The following is a 24428-nucleotide window of genomic DNA, read 5'->3' on the forward strand; positions in this document are numbered from 1 at the left end:
GAATACAAAGTAGAAACTGGATCCAATTGGCTAAGGATAGAAGTCAGTGGAGAGCTTTTGTGAACGCGGCATTGAACCTCCGGGTTCCATAGGCCATAGAGTTAGAGTTAATGTACAGTACATTACAATAGTGTAAGTTTATAAGTTTTCACAAAGTAGTAACGCTATGGCAGGGACGCGCCCACGAGGATGGCCCACCGGGTCCGGATCCCCTCCCAAAGAAAACTTCCTAACTCAACATACATTTATGTACACTTTCTCAATAGAACTATACTAGTTTAACAGGAAAATGTTTGATGTAGCATGAAAATTTAATCTTACACTTCATATGCCCTTTCTCTTATAAAAAAACAATCTAAATTCTATCATTTTTTTAATCCTAAAAATATAGTGGAATTATTTTACAATTACTTATCATCTTTTTCTGATGTAGAATAACATCAGTTCAATACTACATAGACGTAGTGCCCCCATCCTCAAAGTTTGGACCCGTCCCAACAAAAATTTCCGGAAGCGCGCCTGCGCAATGTAATACTGGGCATTGTTGCTGCCGCTTGAAGCATTGATTGATACCGTCTGTCTCATTGGTTTTAAGTAATTATTGTTTTTTGTATTCTACACACTACAATTTTGGGACATAGTCTATAGGACTGCGCGACACACCGTTTGGGAACCACTGCTCTAGAGTATTTATAGAATAACACTTTTCAGATTGATTTATAACTTTTTCCGATAAATATGACACAAAACTATAAGTTTAAAAAAAATCCGAAGATTAAAAAGTAAAATGATATATAATTTAATCCTCATCTTGCTTCTGAAATACTCAAATCTTGAATACAAGAGATCTATGCACAGAAAGCATAGAACAGAATCCTTCCTGAGCCGATGATCCTGCCATCTGTTGCCTACCGCAAACTTTCCTTACTTTCCCTAATCGCTAATAGATGGCTCTATACTAGCTATACAGTAAAGCAGGTTGTCATGAAATGGAGAGAGAGAAAATGTTTTATTAAGTCAACAAAGTCAATAAATAATACAATAAATACATTTTGTACAGTACAAACAGAAATAGTTTTGTCTTCTTATTATTACTCACATTCGCTTAACTTCAATTAATAAACTAAAACCAAACATGGGCTACAGAATTCCACAGTTTCACTCGTTTATAAGAAACATCACAGCGATTCTCACAGTCACTGATACACAAATATGTTGAATTATACCTACATAACATAGTACTATAACAAAAATTATGTTGAAAGAAAGCTAAAAATAAATTTTTAAAAATCCAAAATAGGCACTATGGAAACCAATTAACCAGGAAACATTGAATTCTACGATTATTTTGGAGCGCTAGAAACTGGAAACCCTAAAAATAGTTCTTGTATTTTATTCAATATACTTAAACGTTCAGGTAAGAAAACAATGTTATATTTTTATTCTTTAAGAGTAAAAAATGTGCTTGAACAATGAAAATCCTTAGCTGATGATTATAATATCTAAATATAACAATACCATAGCTACTATAATGAATATACACATAGGATGTTGTTAAATAACATGGTCCAATTTTGAAAAAAAAATTCCTTTATACTATAAAGGTACTAAAATAAATAAATAATAAACAAGGTATCGACATCTTTCACAGAAACTTTTCCACCTTTTTAGTTTGAATGATCATTTTCAAACATGCCAACAATAACATTATTTTAAGTTCTTCACTTTCTAAAATTTAATCCATGAAAAGATAGTAAGTACTGTAAACATGGGGCAAGAGTAGATAAATGCTTAATTTACGAGCCTTGTCAAATGTCAGCGATTCCCCCTCTTCTCCCCACAAACATACATTTACAGGAATACATTCAAAGCAAATATAGCTAGGCATTGATAGCAGTTAAACGCCAAAGAAGAAAATCATATCCAACAATTAACGGTGGTCAATACCTTGCGCTTTTTTTTTTTTTTTTAAGCCAATTGATTTATATTAGAAACTATTCTCTCTCTGTTCTCTTGGAAAGGGACTGAAATTTTAACGATGTAATTTTACTGATTTCTTTTTCAAGTTTAATTAAATATCTTTCGCTTTTTTTTTTCAAATAAATTTGTATTATTTAAATTTAATATATGGTACAAATCTATTTTGAAAAGTACAATGGACATTTAATTAGGTTTACATTAGAAATAAACAAAATTGCATATTTAAAATTCCAGTTTATTTTAAACAAGACAGAAAAATAATTTGCTATATAATCAATGGGCAAAAAGAAAAAAAAAGATGGCGTCGATGCGGTAACATTGTGTTAAGTTATTTAATAAAATCACGGTAATGTAAGTGATTCCTGAAACAAAGTCCTTCATATTGACCCTAAATATTGACACTAAAATTCGCTTGCGCAGTGATTATTTGCTTTTAATATAATACGATTACCTACTTCGGAAGTTTTTAGCTTCTCTTTCGCTTCTTGTTTATAATTATATATTTTAGCATGCTTTCCTTCATCTTCTATCCTAATTGGTTGTCGGTCCACATTTCTTTTCAAACTTTTTTTTTTCCCTTTAGCATAAGGAATCATTTTCCAAGTATGTTATATACCAACAACTCATGTACCCTACATATATTTGAATATAAATAAAGAACATTGAAAGTATCTATTATTTTTTTCCTGAATACATTAACACAACTAAGAAAACATATTTTTGTAATAGTTATTTAAAAAAAAAAAGTTCAAAAACCGTACCCTAATATATTTATTATTTATTAAATTGATACAATAGGATGTATCGTTTATCTTAATGAAAAATACTCCAGCACAAATACTAACAGGTTTTAAGATTTCGTTCTTATTTCTAATATTGTCCCTCTGCTAAATTCAGACAGATTTCGGCATTGTACTTGTTTACCTATAGCATCAAAGGTTAGTAAACAATAGTTTTAGGATATTTGGAATTTCTATATGATAAAATAAATAAAGGAATAAATAAAACATTAGTAACTTTCGTCGTAACTATAGAAACAATCTAACTATAAATTATACTATTGAGAAAAATAAATGGCGATAAATATCTTTCAGTAGATAGGGCAACGAGATGAAACTTCTGCTGGGTCTGCAGGGCTGCAGGATAACAAGGATACCAAAGGCCTTGGCCGATCGGAAGAGCAGCGAAGCACAAGAACTCTTGCAGCACAGCGCTCCAGAAGTAATTTCCACTTTAACGCAGTTCGTACATCTCCAGACATCCCCAGAAACTGATTCACCTACAGGCAAAATAATAATAATAATAATAATAATAATAATAATAATAATAATAATAATAATAATAATAATAATAATAATAATAATAATAATACATTTTATATATAGGTTAATACAGGGGCGGCAAATTTCGAGATGCGGCAAAATCTATCATAACTATATTATTTAAAATAAATATTTCTTATTGGAAACAGACTTAATGATGATGGTAGTTAAATTTATTAAACTAACCTTCTATTTGAATACTACATTCATAAATTATGTTTAGATCGCATTACTTTAAGGTCACATGGACAGTGATAAAGCAAATGGTCAAACAAACCCCAGTATGAATTGTTTGATTGTTGTCGAATACAAGACCTCAATTCTCGAACAGTAACGAACACCGTTCCATTTAGTTAGTTATTACAGTTTTGATATGAAAACTAGTCTTGTCTTTGTCAGAAACAAGTTCCTTATCATTGAAGGTGGAGACCTTTCTTCTTTTTTTTAAAAAAAAAAAAAAAACAGTAGAAGGAAACTCAAGAAATAAAGATAAAAGAGCTAGTTGCACTGGAATCGCAAACTGATATATTGAGATTGAAGCTCGATATTGAATTCTATATATATATATATATATATATATATATATATATATATATATATATATATATAAAGATTATTATTCCTCTTTGGATGATGTGTTTGCTTTCACTAACGTAGACACGACGAGATTGTATGTGTTTAGACCTTTCTGAATGCAAGTGCTCTTCTCCTCCCATTCATAGTTCATGATGGGCTACCGTACTTAAAATCGTGGCTTTTAACATTTGTTCTTTATGGAAAAGGGGCGATGCCATTGCAAGGGGCGGCAAATTGCCTAGGGCCGGCCCTGGGCTAAAACAATAAAATAAATTACATAATATATATAGTGGTTAATTGTATTTATATAATTAAGCGTAATCAATGACAGTGTTTCTTTCAGGCATTTTGGGAAGGGGGACGGGGCGGAGGAGATTCCCGAGTTTGCTTCCCCCTCCCCCGGGAGTTACGATACGTTAAATTGAGATTACATGTCAAGTTTGTGTAATAGTTATAACATATAATAATTATATATTTTTTTAAAAAAACCCACTGTCTACGTTATCCTTTCGGCTAAGCGTGTTGAAGTCCACATTCGTGAATTATCAGTTTTCTTCGTTTGATTCCCGGCGGGAGCTCGGAATGAATTTAAGGAATCCACAATTAGATTGTAAATTAACATAACGTCAATATACACGTCAATAAGACGTAACAGACTACATGTAACAATGTGGCTCCGCGTAGCGTAGTCGCTAACGCTCTCGCCTTCGGTGTGAGCGGTCCCGCTGGGGGCACTCGGTCGAAAAAGTGTAAAACGCTTTTTCAGGCCAGCCACAATCAAAGAGGTTTTCCTGGGTTTTCCTCATTCACACCAGGCAAATGCCGGAGTGGTACCTAACTTATAGGTCCCAGGCCGCTTCCTTTCTTCCCCAATCCTTTCTTTCTTCCCTTTCCCCGGATAGTGTGCTCGCCGAGGGACGTGACGGGCTACATGGTCTTAGATGCCGAGAGCCCAGAAATCTAAAAATCCTAAAATCCTTTACATGTAACAACCCAATATAGGCCTTCTTAATTCATTTGTTTAATCTGACTTTCAGATACAGCTTCCGAAGCCAATTTATATTGTTATCATTAGTAAAAATAAATAAATAAAACAACAGCGGGAAATGAAATTGAAGAAGGTTCTTCATGGCCTATATTTAATGGTACAGTACCATCCCACCATTAACTTGGTAGAACAGGAAAAACATGTCATGATGTCATCCTGACCATCGGATTCGAACGTAGAACTTCCTGATTGCGAAGCAAAAACTCTAAGAGAGGGAGACAGAGAGAGAGAGAGAGAGAGAGCTGTTAGCATTACAGTCACGCAGGAGGTATGGTTAATGGTCGGCTGTCAAGAATCAGGCCCGTACCCAGCTCAGAAATGTAGGGGGTGCGGTAGAAGTTAAGGGGGCTCGATCCAAACATATTATAGCCTAATTCATCATCATATTACAGTTCATTTGCAAGCCTACCGTGCAATTTTTAAGGGGCCAGTAAAAATTTAGTGGGGTCCGGCCCCCCATGCCCCCGTGGATTCGGGCCTTGTAATTCAGCTATTTTTGCCCGGTAGAAGAAAACCTGAATTCTTCTGCAAAAGATAGATACGTGTCTTGTGTTTTTGCTGCTAGATTACCTAATACAAATGTTCAAAATTTACCTAGAACTTGTTTCTTTCGGGGAAAAAACTTCCTCAATTCCCCAATAACAAACAGTAGTTGGGTGATGTTTGGTCAGCATTTCACTATCGTTACTTCTTACTATTACCAGAATAATAGTTTGAAGTTCTCTACACAAATTGTAACTGTATAAAAGTAGACCTACTAACCTTCTTAGGATTATCCCTTTTATCTTCGTTTATTGGCCATACATTGATATGTTTTGTAGGAGTATGTTTAGTACAAGGGGTCCAGAAGCACGTAAAAAACGCAAAATTTACAGGAGAAATGAGTGATACAAGTACTTAGACGTAACATAACGTAACCAAATCTAACCTAACCTAACATAAACTAACGTAAGCTAACCTGAACTAACCTAAACTAACGTAATATTAGTAGAAATAAGCGAAATTCTATCATTTTTTTGGAAAATTATGCGGGATTCTTACAGTAATATAACATAAACTAAACTAACCTAACGTAACCTAAACTAGCCTAACCTAACTTAAACTAACCAATCCTACCCCAAACTAACCGAATGTGAGCAGAAATTACCAAAATTGTAACATTTTTTAGAGAAAAGAGCTGGACCCCTTCTGCTAAACATAGGCCGTTTTGTAATTAATGCCAGGTGTGGCGTTAACTGAATTTCGTCAATGAAGTGGGTTCAAATGAATATTACTTAAAGTGTTTGTATAACATACCTTACTGGCGCCCGAAGAAAATTTTCGAGGGAGCCCATCTCCATGGTTACTATATTGATGCCTTCCATTTCAACTCAGGCAAAAAAATATAAAATTGTACCATCACCATCTCAGATATTGTTGAAACTTTTTTTATAGCAACTAGACATGTTTTTAAGAGACCCATATTTTTTTGTTTTGTCGAAAAAAATTTTCCCGCCAAGTAATGGGCCATCAAAGACGGGGAGTACAATTTATGAATTGTAGAAGACATGGAAAATGGTCACTTTCGGAGCCTCACCATTCGGCTATGGAGACAGGTAGAGTTATAATTCTTGTTGTGGTATGTACATAGGGATATAAATAAACTATATTTTATTATAGTTTGGTTTGCGCATGCGTATCTTTTTGTACATAAATTAACAAATGAACGTCAATTTATCTGAAAAGTCGAAGTTTGCGAATTTTTTTCGAGCACTTCCGGTTCGAATTTTAAAATTCTGTTTTCACGGTTGGTAAGACCTAGTTACCCGCTTTCCGAAAAAAATTTTGTATCGCTTCTGTAGTAAACCGTTTTGTCGCAAAAAATTCAAGAAATTGTAAAATTTTCAAAAATCGCCATTTTTGGGCGCCATTTTCTCGAAAACACCATTTTTTAAAATTCTGAAATTTTGTCAGATGGTTCAACTTTACCTGAATAATAAACACACCAAAGATCATTCTCGACCAATGCTTCATGGATTAACTGTAGCCTTTTAAAGTTAGCGAAGTTTCGCTAATTTTGATGTCACAGTTAGCAACACTGGGAACAATAAAAGTGCAATGATTTGATTATGTTTGTGGTTCACATTCATTAAATGAAGAATAAATGGTTTTCTTGGTCTGTTTTTTTATTATTTTGATTAAAAAGGCTCTCTGAAATAGTAAAATGAGCCTCCCCCTACTCCTCCGTTTTCTTAAACTGAAGTAATCTGAGGTGGAAATTACGATTACGAAACACACAAATTTCAAGTTCACTTACGTAAAATGGTCTTCGGAAACAAAATTTCACTGATTTTTTTTTAACATGGATCAATCATTTGCTTGGTGGTTGTCTTCTTTGCTAATAGCATGTAACCGTGCAGATGCTCCAATAGATGTTGGTTCACTCATAACTCATCCAGGAGTGGATCTAGAGGGACGATTGCCGCCCTCCCCCCTCAGAAGAAGAAACTTTCTTATTTATATATAAATAAAACCCATCCCAGAGTTTGGAGCTCTTAAAAGTAGCTCTAAGTAGCAGATTACAATCCCCCCCCCCCAGAAGTCCGTCCTGGATCCGCTCCTGCGTAGCACATTGTCGATAGTCACAAAACACTTATTTTCACTTCTCTTATGCTCTTCTGGAAACCTGTACCCTGCTGAAGGTTCATGTGGAAGCATAAACAGCACTTCAACTTCACGTAATTCATGATTTATTCATAATATTTCTGCTACGCACCACTGGTTATCATTCATATATGTATATAACAAAAGTTCCTTTTTGCAGATTTCTTAAATCTACACTTTGAATTGCAAAAGTTCGATTTTGGGGGAAGTATGAAATTAGCTCATGGTGACCCGTTACTGCCATAAAAACTTCGTAATTTTCCCGAAAGCCAAAGATAACTTCATTGAATACCAGTTACCGTTCGCATACTTTCCCTTTTTTCTTCCGGAAGTCGTCGAATTCAGTTCCAGGTAACAAAACGAGAGTAATACCCGGAGTTAGTACTTGCACTATACTCACGAATTCTCCTGCGGTTTTAGTGGGGACGCGGTGGCTCAGTGGTAGAGCGTTCACTTCCGGTGCTTGGGGTCCCTGGTTCAATCCCAGCTCGTGCCGTGTGGGCTTTGTGGTGGAGAAACACGGTGCTTGTGGGTTTTCTTGGGCTTATCCCGTTTCCTCCCACTTTCTGCATTCCACCATTTCATTCATTTCTCATAATCACCGTCTCCTTTAGTCTAACCGGTATAAACGTGGAACGTAAAACTTAAAGATTTCATTTCATTTTTTTCTTCTGCGGTTTTAATACTGTGTATCTGTTTTAGCCTAAGGCTATGGCGCGTTGCCACATTCTTCGCCCCCCCCCCCTTCCCCACTACCGTCGTAGAGACACTTGCATGGCCGGTTTCACTGCAAAAACACTGCTTTATCGGACCTGTCTGCATCTCGAACATCTGAAAGCGATTTTTAAAGTGGGATGCAGCACCATCAGAAATCACTGACACGTTTTGGGAAATTGTAGATTCACCAATTTTCACGTATTCAAACCTTTTTCTATAAAATATATTTTCGCTTTTCTTCGAGTATGTTTAGAATATTGTCCATGACTATGAGTACATGAGCCGAATCGTGTGTTTTATCGTCGTTTATTACAACAAACTGTCAATTGTTTCATATTTCGGTGATAACTCTGAATTTCACTTTGCAGAATAACAGTCCAGTTTTCAACGAAGTCCACATGAAGTAAAATAGAATTTGTATCTTGAAATTTTATACGGTGGTTTTCGGTAGCAATTGATTCTCTTTGGATTTTCTTGATGTAGTCATGAATTACAATTCTTACAGTTAAACCGGCAATGTACGACACGAAAACAGAAAGTGAAACAGTTTTTTTTTTAACACTTATTTCTTTCACGCCAGGACATTCACCACATTCTTGAGGAAGATAGTTGTCATTTTCTACGGATCATACTACTAAAGGAAATAGGTCACTCATGACAGCTTCAATACAGGTTGCACCTTTGATTTGTAGCAACGCAGTAGCAGCTAACTTAAAATTTGCACAATACACACACACACACACACACACACACAGACACACACACACTTCCCTCTCAGGTTGCGGACTGACACACTTTAGTCGAATACTATAAACTTCCGAGTGACCCATTTTTATGCTGGGATTGTTCTGTTTAAAAATTCAGTAAATTTCTTTGGAACGCGTAAGAAAACGTTTCGATTTTTTTTTTTTTTTTTTTAATTTTTGTCATTTTTCGATCACTGTAATAACATCGCACTTAATTGAGACTTTGTCTGGAGCATTCCAAATCATACTGAGGTAATAGTTTAGGCCTTTTATAGATCATCAGAATTCATTGGATGGCCATTTCAAGTAAACTTAAAATTTGTGTGTTTCCTAATCGTGATTTCCACCTCAGATTACTTCAGTTTAAGAAAACGGAGGAGTAGGGGGAGGCTCATTTTACTATTTCAGAGAGCCTCTTTGTTCAAAATAATAAAAAACCAGCCAAGAAAACCTTTTATTCTTCATTTAATGAATGTGAACCACAAACATAATCAAATCATTGCACTTTTATTGTTCCCAGTGTTGCTAACTGTGACATCAAAATTAGCGAAACTTCGCTAACTTTAAAAGGCTGCAGTTAATCCATGAAGCATTGGTCGAGAATGATCTTTGGTGTGTTTATTATTCAGGTAAAGTTGAACCATCTGACAAAATTTCAGAATTTTAAAAAATGGTGTTTTCGAGAAAATGGCGCCCAAAAATGGCGATTTTTGAAAATTTTACAATTTCTCGAATTTTTTGCGACAAAACGGTTGACTACAGAAGCGATACAAAATGTTTTTCGGAAAGCGGGTAACTAGGTCTTACCAACCGTGAAAACAGAATTTTAAAATTCGAACCGGAAGTGCTCGAAAAAAATTCGCAAACTTCGACTTTTCAGATAAATTGACGTTCATTTGTTAATTTATGTACAAAAAGATACGCATGCGCAAACCAAACTATAATAAAATATAGTTTATTTATATCCCTATGTACATACCACAACAAGAATTATAACTCTACCTGTCTCCATAGCCGAATGGTGAGGCTCCGAAAGTGACCATTTTCCATGTCTTCTACAACAGTAAGTACGCCAGAAATTTTTACTTGGGGGTGTGTTCAAAATAAAAGGGGGGGTGTGCTCTCAGAATAGTGATATAATTTTTAAACAGACTCAAACAAGAAAACAGTATATTTTGTTACGCAACTGTTGCACCACCACCACTACTACCACTACTACTACTACTACTACTACTACTACTACTACTAATAATAATAATAATAATAATAATATCAGCTCTTCGCAGTGGTAGGTTCAATAAAGTAAGTTCACACTTTAAGCATTTATTATTATTATTAAACTAAGTAATACAGTGAAACCTCTCAAAACGGACATCGGTGGAACCGTTTACTTGTCTGTAAATGAGAGGTGTCCCTAAAAGGAAGGGTTCTCTCTCATAACACCACACCACACATATTTATGGCATGGAAGAATAAGAAAGTTTGACCTCTTATGAAGATGTCCATTATTGAGAGATATCCGTTAAGAGAGGTTTCACTGTATTGGTAATTAACCTCTACTATTTTACCCAATAATTTCCCTACATGTGAATTGATTACATACGAATTATTGTAATTATTTTGCAAAATTCTGCTATTATTTCAATTTATTCACCCCCAGCAAGTTTTAGTGGGTGATTTTTTTTTCCAAAATATTGAGAAAAAAATCCCTCGTCCCATGCTGAAATCACATTCGTTTAGTAATTAATACTGTACATAGTTCCAATTTCATTATTTTAATATTCTAACCCTGTAGTTAACGTTAATTGTTGTAATATTATTTGATCTCTTAATCTCCGTTCCTGCCCTTCCTGGCTACGTTATTCGGTCTGAATATCTTTCATAAGAAATTATTCATTGATTTAGTTGTTTTCCAGAAATCCAGTTTTTCAATTTACAAATATTTTGAATCTTACTGTTTTGCCTTCTTTCATATACCCTAATTTTAATAATCTCAGGGCTCATAGTGGTCTGGTCTCTTGTAAATAGTTGAAAAGTGACCAAAAAATGGTCAAAAGCACACAAGATCTCATCATGCCCCTTTTTTCCTTTGTCAATTTCTAGCTCTCTTTCTTTGTTGTTTTGTTTCTTCTTTTTAATATTCCTCCTTTCTTAGGTTCTCAAAATATGCTTTGTAGTTACGGTAAGCAGACTTAGCAGATGTAAAAAGTTTCTGAGTAAGTGGAACCAGTTCTGGCCTATTTCAGAATTTCTTCATCCCAGACATTATATTTAACTTCGCATTAAGAGTTCTCAAAAACGTGAAATATTCAAATTCATCACCTACTCTTAAGAACATACAAAAAGCATAACACAAGACGAACATGATGAATCACACAAACACACACACACAACGTTGAACGGAGCGTTAACTATTACGAGAGAAAATTAAAAGATTATTATGATAGAAGAAAGAATAGACACAGAAAGGTTCTCAACCCCACCTTGAGAACTTAAGCATCCACCAACCGTCCACTGTGCTTTAGAAAGAATAAGAGCTGAAGTGAGAATGAAGCTGACTGTTTCACATACTGAAGCTTTCAGAAGAGTAATGAGTACCTAACAAGTTTCTGCCTTTTTCCATTTGTTTTTATATTTTTCTTAGAAAACTGCCAATGCAAAACATAAATCACACGAAAAAGTCACTTTACCTTTCAAAAAAGTAACTTTTAGTGACAAATTTAAAAAAAATAACTTTTAGTTACCAACTTGAAAAAAGTAAATTTTAGTTAAAAAAGTTACTCACTATGAGCCCTGTTCCGCTCAATGAATTTACGTGAATAAAAAATACTTTACAAAAAATTAAGATAGCGCCAAATGCGTTCCTGCATAACACTAGTCTCAGTCTAAAATATATGTAATTCTTACTTCAATCGATCTCTTCATTTCTAAAAACGTTTTGACTACACCCTTCTAACGTTCGTCCACTAATTGATACACCACTTGCAGAACAGGCTCGAAACCAGCTACAGAGTTTTGGGGGCCATGAATATGTTAGGAGGGGCCAAGTCATTAAAAATTCTCTTACAAATATCTAAATTGTGCATTTTGTATTGGGGTCTGGGGGACATGAAAAATTTAGGAGGGGCCGAGCCCTCCCCAACCCCCTTCTGGTTGCGAGCCTGTTGCAGAGTAGCACTTACTAACTGAATCTGGTATAAGCTTATTACTATATTGTCACATTTTTCCTTATTGAGGAGGAGGTAGGTGAATGACCGCTCAAGACGTTGCCAATTTCAGTCATCTGCTTCTGTTCATCAATCTCTTTTCTCGGAAACGACCGCGGAACCCAGGAGGGTAGGTATCAGCGGTCTGTTTTGTCAATTGTTTTGATCGAAACACCGCCCGAAACAATGAGGTCGTGTGGTTCTCAAAGCCGTACATGAGAACGAGGTCGCTTCGTATTTTGAAGTGAAATAAATAAATAAGAATATTGCCTCCTTCCATAAACGCTAAACCTTTTTTAACTTGATGTAATAAATAACCTATATGATACTGATTGATACAATTGGATTTGGGGGAGTATTCCTTTTCCATCCAGGGGTGTGTGTAAAGAAATTTGGAGGGGTGTTAGGGGGGTGTTGGGGGGGTGTAGATTACTCCCTGTTCTACAATTCATAAATTGTACTCCCCGTCTTTGATGGCCCATTACTTGGCGGGAAAATTTTTTTCGACAAAACAAAAAAATATGGGTCTCTTAAAAACATGTCTAGTTGCTATAAAAAAAGTTTCAACAATATCTGAGATGGTGATGGTACATGCTCTGCCTGAATTGAAATGGAAGGCACCTATTACGTCTGGTATGGTATTTCTGCTATTAATATACCTGGTTTGCTATATTGCGTATTCATTTCCTCCCCCCCCCCCCGACCCCTTGTCCTTCGGGCGCCCATACTTGTCATAATAAATGTTAAAGATGTTAAAACCCTCAACAACTGTTGCATATCTCACTGAAAGATATTTTCGTACGTGTGGGTTCTCTCTCTCTCTCTCTCTCTCTCTCTCTCTATATATATATATATATATATATATATATATATATATATATATATGTGTGTGTGTGTGTGTGTGTGTAAAGAAACTTGTGTATTACACAACAGAAATATTAAGGCGAATGACACCGTTCAACACCGGCTCTTACTCCTGCCAACAGCTATGTAATGTAATGATCTGTCAATAACCAAAGAAAGAGAAGCTATGTTGCAAGATTTTGTGCTAGTATAGAACTATTTTGTGAATAGACATACACTAAGAACAAAATATTATATCCATTGTACTGTTGAATGCGCGTAAAAATTTAAGAGCTCAAGCTCACAACAGCGCGCGGTGTGGCTTTCCCGTATAGCGTGCAACTTGAGTCCGATCTTCTCGTCGGGGGTGTAACTCAGTGGTAGAGTGTCTGCTTCGCATGCAGAAAGTCCTGGGTTCGAACCCCAGCACCTCCAGGTTACTTTTTTCTTGTTTTTAATTTAATAATTCAATGCCTGAAAAACACACTTATAATAATGATTTTATTATTACTTGCTTCGAGTACAATTTTTTTTCAGCTCTTAAAATAATTTCTTGATTTGCAAGAATCGTTCACTTTTTCTTAAGTAGTGTTCTGTAAATTTATTGTTAAGCAGAGATAGTGGCCAATCTATCCCGGGGCCGGGGGTCCTATCTCCCCAGTTTTCTGAGTAACAAAAATAATTTAAGCTATTATTTATGTATTTTTGAAAGTTCATAAAATTAATGGTATTCCTATCATAGTTTAGGCGGCTGCTCCCAAAAATTTTTACCTTGTAGATCCGCCACTGATCTCATCTAGTTATCAGTTTTTGTTCGGATGATGGATATTTATGAAAAGATAAGAATTTTCGTTATCATACTTCTAAAACACTTAACTTTTTATGGATTTATGGTAACTTTTGTTAGCGTAGCATAGTGTTGTCTTTGACCCGGGGGCGTCATTTAGGGGGGAAGGAGGGGGCAATTTCCCCCCAAGCGTTTGAGAAATATATATATATATTTTAATAGATTGCCTACTAATATACTAGTACAAAACGTGAAAGTCTCTATCTCGGTGGTGCTCTTGATCCCCTCAAGCGAAGTCTGAAATGACGCCACTGCTTTGACCGCTTATTTAGGTTCTATAACATCCCTTTTTTAAAAAAAATGGTCAAGTCAAGAATGGACCAGAAAACACCCCAGATGTGTTTTGGAACCGGATGGTCAATTTGGCGACGGAGAGGCGTGACATTTTTTCCTAAGACAAATTAAAAAAAAAAAAAAAAATGTCACGCCCTTGGTTTTCAAGATATCACATCGAAATTTTGCGTACGGATTGTGTGCGCCTTTGAGTATTTCTCTCTCTCTCTCTCTCTCTTTTTTTTTTTTTTTTTGGATTCCTACTTGAGCCTGACCCCAGTCCCGAGGGGCACTACTATTCCAAGGAGGTGATTTTCTTTTTAAATCGGTTTTCCTGAATTTTTGGGTTTAGATGTATGATACGGACATGTGAGTGGTATTGTTGGAAAGGGTGCGTTATACTGAAGAAAATGACGTTTGAATCATGACTCTAGGCCAAACAGTAATGACGCAGTAAAAAAAAGGAACACACACACACACACACACACACACACACATATATATATATATATATATATATATATATATATATATAGATATAGATAGATATAGATAGATAGATAGATAGATAGATAGATAGATAGATATAAATGGGTCACTTTCAGATTTTCAAAACTTTTTCTGTCATTTGTTTTCACGATACCAGATTGAAATTTTGCACACACAATGTGTACATAACTACGTATTTTTCAAGGGATTTTCAGATCCCTACATGAACCCAGGCCCGGACCAGAGGGGTGCAAAAATTTTGATTTTTTTCGAAAAAACTCCCGGTTTTCCCCCATTTTCCCGTTTCTGGTGTATAATATGGACAAGTGAGTGGTACCTTTGGAAAGGATGCTCTATCCTGAACAAAACGAGTATGAACCATGATCCTACGATAAATAGTAAGGAAGAAGTAGCTGTTTGACTGGAAGTCTAAAATTTACCTCAAAAAGTGGAAATCCTAAAAGGGTAAAATTATTCCCTGCGTTCGATTCCCGGTGGAAGATACCTTAAAATTTGAACGCATTATGGTGGTATAAGGTCCACATCTCAAACAGTCTCGGTGCTGAAAATCAGGCCCGTACCCACCGGGGGTCTAGGGGTCGCCCCCCCTAAATTTTTGCTGGCACACCTAAACTTTTCACGGTAGGCTTGCAAATGAACTCTAATATGGTTGGATCGGACCCCCCTTCATTTTTGGATTGGCTACCAGCTTGCTGAAAAACGAAGCTGAATTCCAACCAAACAACTATCAATTGTTGACGCAAAGGTGTAATTAATTATGTTTTAAGGCAAATGACCGACACAATATAATTATCTGTCATTCGATTTTCTTTCTTTTCTTTGGTTTAAAAAGCCTATAAAATATATATATGAAGTGCTAATGTGATTTTACACTTTTTAATATATATATATATATATATATATATATATATATATATATATATATATATATATATATATATTAAAAAGTGTAAAATCACACTATATTAAAAAGTGTAAAATCGCTGACATTCTATTCTATCTCCATTTAAGTCCTTGCGTTCCGAATAAAGACGCTCATGTCTTATTAGTAACGAGAACCATATACGCGCCTATAGCTATACAGTAGAGTACGAAGGGGGTTCCAGGCAGTGGTATTATTCTAATTTTTTAACAATGGGTTACACACACACATACACACACACACACACACACACACACACATATATATATATATATATATATATATATATATATATATATATATATATATATATATATACCCTATATATATATATATATGAATTTTTACTGTATACCACAAGCGTCAAGTAGCAACATACAGAGCATCCTAATACAAGGTGGTGTGACGAAATTAGGTAGCACTGTGAATATCTTGGAAAGGGAATTATCCAAGACGGATGGTTGTCAAAAGTCTAGGAAAAACCTTAATCCATCAGTGGATCGACAATTGTTGATAATGGTATGTATGCGTTTCAAATATAAATAACCCTCACCATTACACTGATGTGGTCCCAGTTCTCATTCTTGATATCTGAGATTAAGAAATAAACGCTTATACCTTGATCTTAGAAATCATATGTTTAACCCTGTAGCTGTAAGAGTTTCAAAAGACAAAGATAGGCTAAACTTTACTGTTTCTGAGTATAATTGGGTAAAATTACTGTTATATCTGACTATAACGAACGGTTCTGCGAACTCGAAATATTTTAACAATCGATTCTAACGAATCGGATGAATAGCACCACTGGTTCCAGGGTATGAATACCTCTTCGGCAAGAACCGTGTCGATTTTAGCAGACGTTTGCTAGCAGACAATACTCAAAATCACAGAGTTGGAATGGGTGGTTATAATGATGGTTTGTTGTCTTTAAGTATTTTGATAATTTATATTTCTTTGCACTGGCAACCCTGTGATTTTGAGCTGCTAGCAAACGTCCTCAAAAATTATCACGGTTCAGCAAGATATTACGGAGAAAACACTTACTATATTAAGATAAACAAAAATCATTCTTGTCCTGAAAGTATATGAGTGCTTGAATCTCCTTTGATGAAATACAATTTGCGAGTTTTGTATCATATTTTCATTAATGTAGGATATTATTATATAAGCTATTTTACTGTTTAACGTGGATGTAAAATAATAATCATAAACTTCTGTATGTCATAAATAAGTATGATAATGAAAAGTAAAGCAGGCGAAAAGCAACATCAGTGTATATTCTTAAAAGGCGTCACAACTTTGTCGTTCGATATATTGTAAGCTGGCAGGTGGTTCTAAATATGTCCATATGGAATTTTCTAAAAGTGTCGAATCCGTAATGCCTTTAAGTAACAGGGATTCGAAATCTGAATTATGCAGTCTACGAACAGAGCCGGCTCGAGGCAATTTTTCGCCCCGCTGAATAGGATAATTTGCTTCCCCTCCTTTCCTAAAAGAACGCATCAAAGCCCACATATTCAATTAATCTTTCTCATGGTATTTTTTTTTTTAGCACACAAGTATTAATAAAATATAAAATTCACCAAATAATAATAATAATAATAATAATAATAATAATAATAATAATAATAATAATAATAATAATAATAATAATAATAATAATAATAATAATAATAATAATAATAATAATAATAATAATAATAATAATAATAATAATAATAAAAGTATTAATAAGTATAGTTGTAGCGTCGGTGAGAACTATAAAGTAACAGTATGTTTGGGATTGTTGTGAGGGATTAAGTTTGAATTACAAATATATAGTATATAGCAGTGTTCCTCAACCTTTTTCTTCTCGCGACACAACATAAATTATCCATAACTCAACACGGCACACCGAAACGTTATTTCTCTCAAAGTCGTATAAGACGACACTATTAATATAGATGAGTATTATAATCAACCTATTATTAATATTACGTATTTGTGATTGCTTAACATTAGAATTCCTGAAATGTTGTGCTCCTAAAGATCAAAATTCACCCAGTCAAGTCTTTCGTAAATATAAATGTTTCTGCTAGGAATGGCTTTAAAAAATCCGAAATCCGGAGATTTTATTTTCCGATACCGGATTTTTTTTACTTCATGGATTTTGGAGAAAAACCTATATCCGGGTTTCGGAAAAATCCAGATTCTAAATAAAATCAGAATTTTGGATCGGAATAGTTGTCGTTCCTATTTTTTTTTTTTTTTAACATGTCTACGTGCGTAAGAAGAAATTATTAGGTATGTTAGTAGAATGCGATCCCAGAAGTGTTAATTCATTTTAAACAAATAATAAACAAATTAATATGCGTTTGAGGTTAATGTGGTATGGTATACAAGTACATCTACACACTAAATCATTAATGTTGTTAGAATAAATAGTGGTGTAACTAGAGAAATATGACGGGACTAGTGATTGCTATGTCGTGGAAGCATACACACATGCATATTTAAATTGTAAATTACAACAATAATTTGAACATGTTTCGCATATATGTTAAATTAAGGTTTGTATAGCAATTTCCGAAATATATTCAAATCATCATCGTAATTTACAATTTAAGTACTAACTTTAACATTTTATAGACTGTCTAAGATAGTAGTTAACTTTGAATGTATCCACGTGGAGCTTTCTAAATCTGTAATGCTGTGTAAAAACGGAAAACTGGCATTATACATCCCAGGACGTAAACCTTAATTTCTATGACAAAGAGATAGCTTATTTTCACGCACGTGTTAATTTCGTAACACATACTGTAGCTTCCAAATGCTACTGCAATCAAGTTCGCTTTTATTTATTTATATTTAGAATTTGTTAACCGAATATTACTTTTCTTTCACCATTTTAACATATATATATATATATATATATATATATATATATATATATATATATATATATATATATATAACGCATAGAAAAATATAAAATATAAAAGCTATTATTTGTGCGCCAATGCTATGAGGTAACTATGTAGCTATATGTGTCACATACGGATTTCAACTAATAGAAGGGCAGAAAATGCTTCCTTCTGCCGGTTCCATGTTTTCACTAATTATCTAATTTGTCTAGCTAAACATTCGTTGCTACAGTTTATAAACGGCTACGGCTGGCCAGATGGCACATGTTCAACGGGGTGATGCGTAGTCAGCGCATTGGTTTTCAGGTGTCTTTATTTCTGGCTTTTTGGACATTAGTTCGATAGCTCTTAATTCAGGTAGTTTTCCAGCCTCATGATGGAAAGGATTAAGTACTCCTATTGGGAATACAAGAAGGGAACAAGTCAACAGAAGTCATGCGTGCTTAGAATTCCGCTAAGCAGGAGCTCAGCAATATTAAAACAATTCTTGAATACCCATTGGTAAACTTTGATGCAAATAGTAACAGGAAAGAGCTCTAAAAGATAATGAGTAAAGTATTTACTGGTGACTAATTTGCTGAAATATTATGCAGGATAAAAGCAGTGGCTACAGAGTTTTGCAAGAAGGAAATCACATCGGTAGTGGCGAAAAAAAACTTCCCCCTTCATCTTCGGGGCCTCCGGTGATTGTGCATTTTGAGGGCATTATTTAAATTCTGATGTGAGGCAAAAATTATCATCGTCATCATAGGTATTCTGCCATTATTGGCAGATCACTTGCTGCAGCCTAGAAGCTTCCACGTTCCACAATCTTCCGCTACCCTCTTCGTCTTCACGTACGACATTTCCGTTTTAATATCGTCCATTAATTGTAGTCTCCTTCGCCCTCTCCGACTCTTTCCTTCCATCATACCCTCTAGCACGTCCCTCATAATGCAGTTCCTTCTTAGCCAATGTCCCAACCAGTTTCTCTTCCTCTTCTTAATAATATAAATTAGATAACTAGTAAAAAAACGTGGAACCAGCAGAAGGGATAAAATTGTTCTTTCCCCACCACCACCACCATTTCTAATACTCACTCATTCGCTTTATGCTCGACCCAGCTGATGGCAATAGATTTGCCATTGCATATTTAAATGTTCAGTATATATATACATCTTACGTACGAAATTGCTGAATTTAATTTCAAACTCTTTATTCAGCTCAAAGAATTTAAACTATTCAAGAAGTGGGAAATAATTTATGTACACAACACTGCTCTACTTATATCTTCATACTAATTTCTAAATTGATTCTTTAAAATCGTTCACATACATACATATTTATTAACAGTGTAATTTAAAACGGATACCAAAAATTAAGTGATTGTGAAAAAGTTAACTAAAAGCTTTAGCTTCTTTTCTCATATAGTTGATTAACTTCTAATTAAAAACGCGATAACGTTTTCATGATGCGTTGAAATTTAAGTATGCATTTGATTACAATCGTCTTTCAAGCAAATGATCCCTCGTCGTTATGCAGGATGGAAGGTAACTCCGCCGAAAATCTTTAGGCAGTGATTCCTTATATAAAACGAGAAAAAAAAAACAAAGAAAAAAATCTAACAAACAGGTCACAAAACGCCTCCTTTCAGAGTTAATAAATATTGAAAAGTCGAAACTATAAGATTTATCGCAAATGGTTCAAGAAGTTACAAAAGAACTAGTATGTGCTCTCTTTAGATATCCATGTTTTATCTTTCTCTGTTATCGGCGAAACAAACTCTATAAAGGAAGTCGGAATATGGGAATACTCCATCAAATGAATGGCGCATTTATTTCGCTGTTTCTGAAACACGGACTCCTGTGTAATTCTTTGAACCACTTGGGATAGATACTATAATTCTCAAGTTAGGGTGTTTTGAAACGTGATTTTCCGAATTTTCGGTCTCTTATAACTCTGAAACGAAACATTTTCCGACCTACATTTATTAGAACGATCCTATTCATATAAGATAGTTGTCGCGTCGTTTCTGGAGTTGTGCATAATGATGATCGATCCGAATGTCTGTCATATCATACTCCTCAGACTCCCAGCCATCTTTGAAACGCTTCAACCACTTTGACTTAAAGCTTACTTACCAAAAGTTTCGTTCAGCATTCGATGGGTTTGAGCTGTAGTTTTCTTCAGTTTGAAACAAAAATTAATAGAGATCCTTTGCTCTTTCATGTGAACCATTTCGGAATTCGCAGACAGAGCAGAACATGATGTAACAAAACCAGAAAAAATTAAGAAAGGCATGCACTTGAACGATTGACAGTTGAAATACGTACCAAGAGGTAACTAGCGCGGGAATTTGTTCTGCTTCTGGTTTGGACAACATAATAAAATCTTCAGAAATGTTCGTATTTCCAATTTTCTCTGCCTGATGTTGAATATCTGATCCAACACTAACCTATTTCGTCTGAATCTACAATGATCCGCGTACTGTACGGGTTAATTGTACTACAATCATGTTAGGCAGGATCATTTATCAAAGTCAAAGTAGTAGTATTCCTCAACAATACTGTGATAGTTTTATTTTTATTTATTTATTTATTTATTTATTTATTTATTTTAGGTTCCTTTCTAACATTGAGGCTACATGACTTATGTAGCTACCTACAGCTTAACGTGGAATCCATAACACTGTACTCCTACCATGAATCAAACCCAAGTCTAACACCACAGAAGATAACTATGTAGCCAAGAAGGTCTCCCAGACAATTTCTTCCTCTTTTTTAATTTAGGCTAGAGGTTCCTCTAGTATTTAGATATATCTTCTTTTTATCAATTAAATAGATTAGACAGAGGACTTGTTTGAATAAGGTACCATCTGCCTCACATATAGGGTTGCCGGAACGTCCGGTTTTGAAAGAACAAAATTAATGACTTCCTTTGTAAGTAAGAATGATGAGTTTTGTCCTTTTATGGGTTGAGAAAAAATCTTTACAATTGAGGATCTTAACATGGATGAATTCTATGAAGAATGTTATTTGTTAAGGAATTGATATTGTCTGAGAAATTAAAGAACGTTACATCAGACGAAGAAAGGTATAGACTACTTTTTAAGGAACGTTTTCCTATAAACTTCAAAAACTACATTTTTTTCCATATCCAACTGCAATACTGAATGTGAGAAAGTATTTTTTTTAATGAAGTCTTTGTAGACAGTTACTACTAATAGATTCAATGTTGATATAACAAAAACAGAACTTCAAATATGTACAAGTTAGAGGTCTGCACGGGCTCGGGCCGTAAATTTTTAACAATACAACCATATTTCTCGGATCTTTTCGGGCCTAACTTTTCTTTCTGGAGAACTTTTAAAAGACTGCTGAAAAATTAAACCTCTAATTGCTGACAATAAAAATGTGATTTTGCGTTAATTATTAAGTTTCCGTAATTCGGGCTCATTTGATTTTCACATGAGCTCGGGCCGGGCTCGGGCCTAAACGCTAAAACATATTTCGGACTCGGGTCGGACCTCACATTATAAATTCACAGGCTGGGCCCGGGCCTGGGCTAAGAATTTCGGCCTGTGCAGACCTCTAGTACAAGTCAAGGACAAAGCGGTGGTGGTGATGATGATGATGATATAGTGAATCTAAAACTTGTTTGTGTACTACAATGTATAACAAGTTTTTAAGTGACAAAGGTATACTACTAAATTTGCTTTCTTTTGCTGAATCACAAATATATATTTCTCGTTGTATTACCTTTGTTATTCTTTAATAGAGTAACTTAAATATAGACAATCGTGGAAGATTTTAGTGATGAAGGGGCAAAGTGTCCTTTTTGATTTTAGAAATGTGGCAACTTTTACTCACGTGGCTCTGTTGAAATAATGTCAGCTTTCAGAGATTTATGATTTTTCAAATTTTTAATAACAGCTTTAGTCTGTCTCTTTAATTAAGACTGTGCCGGATGTATCTCACTGTACATCCTCGCTTAGCTCGAAGGTATTTAAAAGCTCTATAGAATACCTTCTCCAACTATCAAATACATTTTCCAGATCGACTAGGATGTTCAAGTATTCATGTTGTACTATACAAAATCTTGGCTAGTATTTACTCCATCTTGAATTTGTGTACTATGTCTTTTTTTTTTGTTTGTAAAATGCTATTTTTTGTTTAGGTACACTATCTAGATCAAAAACATGATAAGTTTAGCTCTGTTTTCAGGAGCTTGGGTCTTCTCATACAGAATAAAGGACCAGACGAAAAGATTGATATCGCTCATTATAGTTGTAGTAAGCCTAAAGGGGGGTTATCAATTAGTCAATTCAGCTGAACTAACGTCATTTTCGACTCAGTCGACTGTGCAAATAGAGCTTCGATTGAATCGTCTACTGATTGAACGTGACGAGAAGATTAAGTTGACAAGCAACATTCAATTTTGGCCCACTTGTCAAGGAACATTCAATTTTGGTTGAAATACTTGAACAGAATCCAATGAGCGGAGATCGGTCTTTTCGACTCAGTTTAGAGGCCATTTCAGAAAGTTGATTAACCTTGTAGCTAAGTCGAAAGTTAGCTTCGTTAAAACGAAATAATGTATTTAAAAAAAAAGCTTTTGTGATGCAATGAGTGCAGATTTAAAGTATTGATTTACTTACAGTATATCCAAGCACCTTCTCTGCCGTGGCTCCCGTCAGACGACAGTTAGAGAGTGAGCCTGTATGATCACTCAACGTAACTCGAATGTCAAAAAGTGTATCAGGAGAGGCAATTTCTGTGCCAGAGCCTACTGGACATTCCAAATTTATACACACACCCAGCTTTTCATCCACGGGAATCTGACAACGAGAGCTAAATGAAAAATACAATAATAATAACTATATTTTGAGTGCTGCTAACAGTTCATAAGCAAAAAGACGAGTATAGCACTTGAAAAATGTTAATACAGTATACCTGATACAATGGTCTACAAAGTATAATAATAATAATAATAATAATAATAATAATAATAATAATAATAATAATAATAATAATAATAATAATAATAATAATAATAATAATAATAATAATAATAATAATGAATTATGTCAATTGAAAACGTAGCAGATTAGGTTTTTTGTCCAGTCTGACCAGATTCAAAACCAGGAAACCGGAACATCTTACACGATGTAGTCAGATTTCAATTTCTCAATTTATTTGCTATGTCTCCTAAGGATTGTTACAGTAATTAATAGTTAGGCTACACTTTTAAGTTAGAAAATATATAACATCTAGAAATATTAACATTTAATTAGTGTGACATTCAAATGAATTAAAATACAGCATTTTTCACTAACTGCAATGCCAATTTAATACAAGTATATAATAATAAACGACAATTGAAATATATTTATTATTCTACTTACAGATTTCAGTAATTCCTGAATTTTTACAGTACCAAGCTTTCGACTCTCTCCTGGAGTTTTGGTCACGGAGATTAAAAACAGGAAGAAAAAGACTAGAAACATCAACGAATAAAAAGGAACGGACTTACCAAGGGAAGAGCTGTATTGTACGATAACCACGTTGTCAAGTGCGTTAACGATCTCCAGATGAGGTAGATGCAAACAACAAATATGCCGGAGTCAATTTGTTCGTTTTTCCTGTTCCTTGTTGGAAGGTTACCAACTCATGTTATTTTTTTGTTGCCATGCCAATACTGTGAAAATTTTGTCATTAGCGCCTACCATTCGTCATTCAACCGAGCTCTAAAAGTTCAGGAATTACAGAAATTTTTAAATAGAATGATAGTTGGAATTCCTGAGCATGGTTTTGCAATGTCTGAAATATATTTAATTTATCATACAGTTTACCAGAAGAATTAATTTGCTTTAAGAGCTCCTTTTTCTTTCTTTCTTTCATGGGGTAATTTTAA

The 24428-nt window shown here is 34.6% G+C and overlaps 1 protein-coding gene and 1 non-coding gene across 3 annotated transcripts in view; one reads left to right on the plus strand and one right to left on the minus strand.

The window, feature by feature from the left end:
• Window positions 1-1023: 1023 nt before the first annotated feature.
• Window positions 1024-24428, minus strand: part of hdm (meiosis specific with OB domains hold'em) — a 58961-nt gene continuing 35556 nt past the window's right edge. For both annotated transcript variants that reach the window (XM_081750727.1, XM_081750728.1), the window contains exons 9-10: window positions 23173-23365; window positions 1024-3259 (exon numbers count right to left, since the gene is read on the minus strand). In XM_081750727.1, the coding sequence (XP_081606853.1) occupies window positions 3071-3259; window positions 23173-23365 (382 nt within the window). In that variant the 3' untranslated portion in view covers window positions 1024-3070. The remainder of the gene's footprint in view (window positions 3260-23172; window positions 23366-24428) is intronic.
• On the plus strand, window positions 13445-13516 carry TRNAA-CGC (transfer RNA alanine (anticodon CGC)). The gene has a single exon. It is a non-coding gene; the product is annotated as a tRNA-Ala (tRNA).

The sequence above is a fragment of the Thermobia domestica genome, chromosome 3 (assembly GCF_964235325.1).
Source record: "Thermobia domestica chromosome 3, izTheDome1.hap1.1, whole genome shotgun sequence".
NCBI lineage: Eukaryota > Metazoa > Arthropoda > Insecta > Zygentoma > Lepismatidae > Thermobia > Thermobia domestica.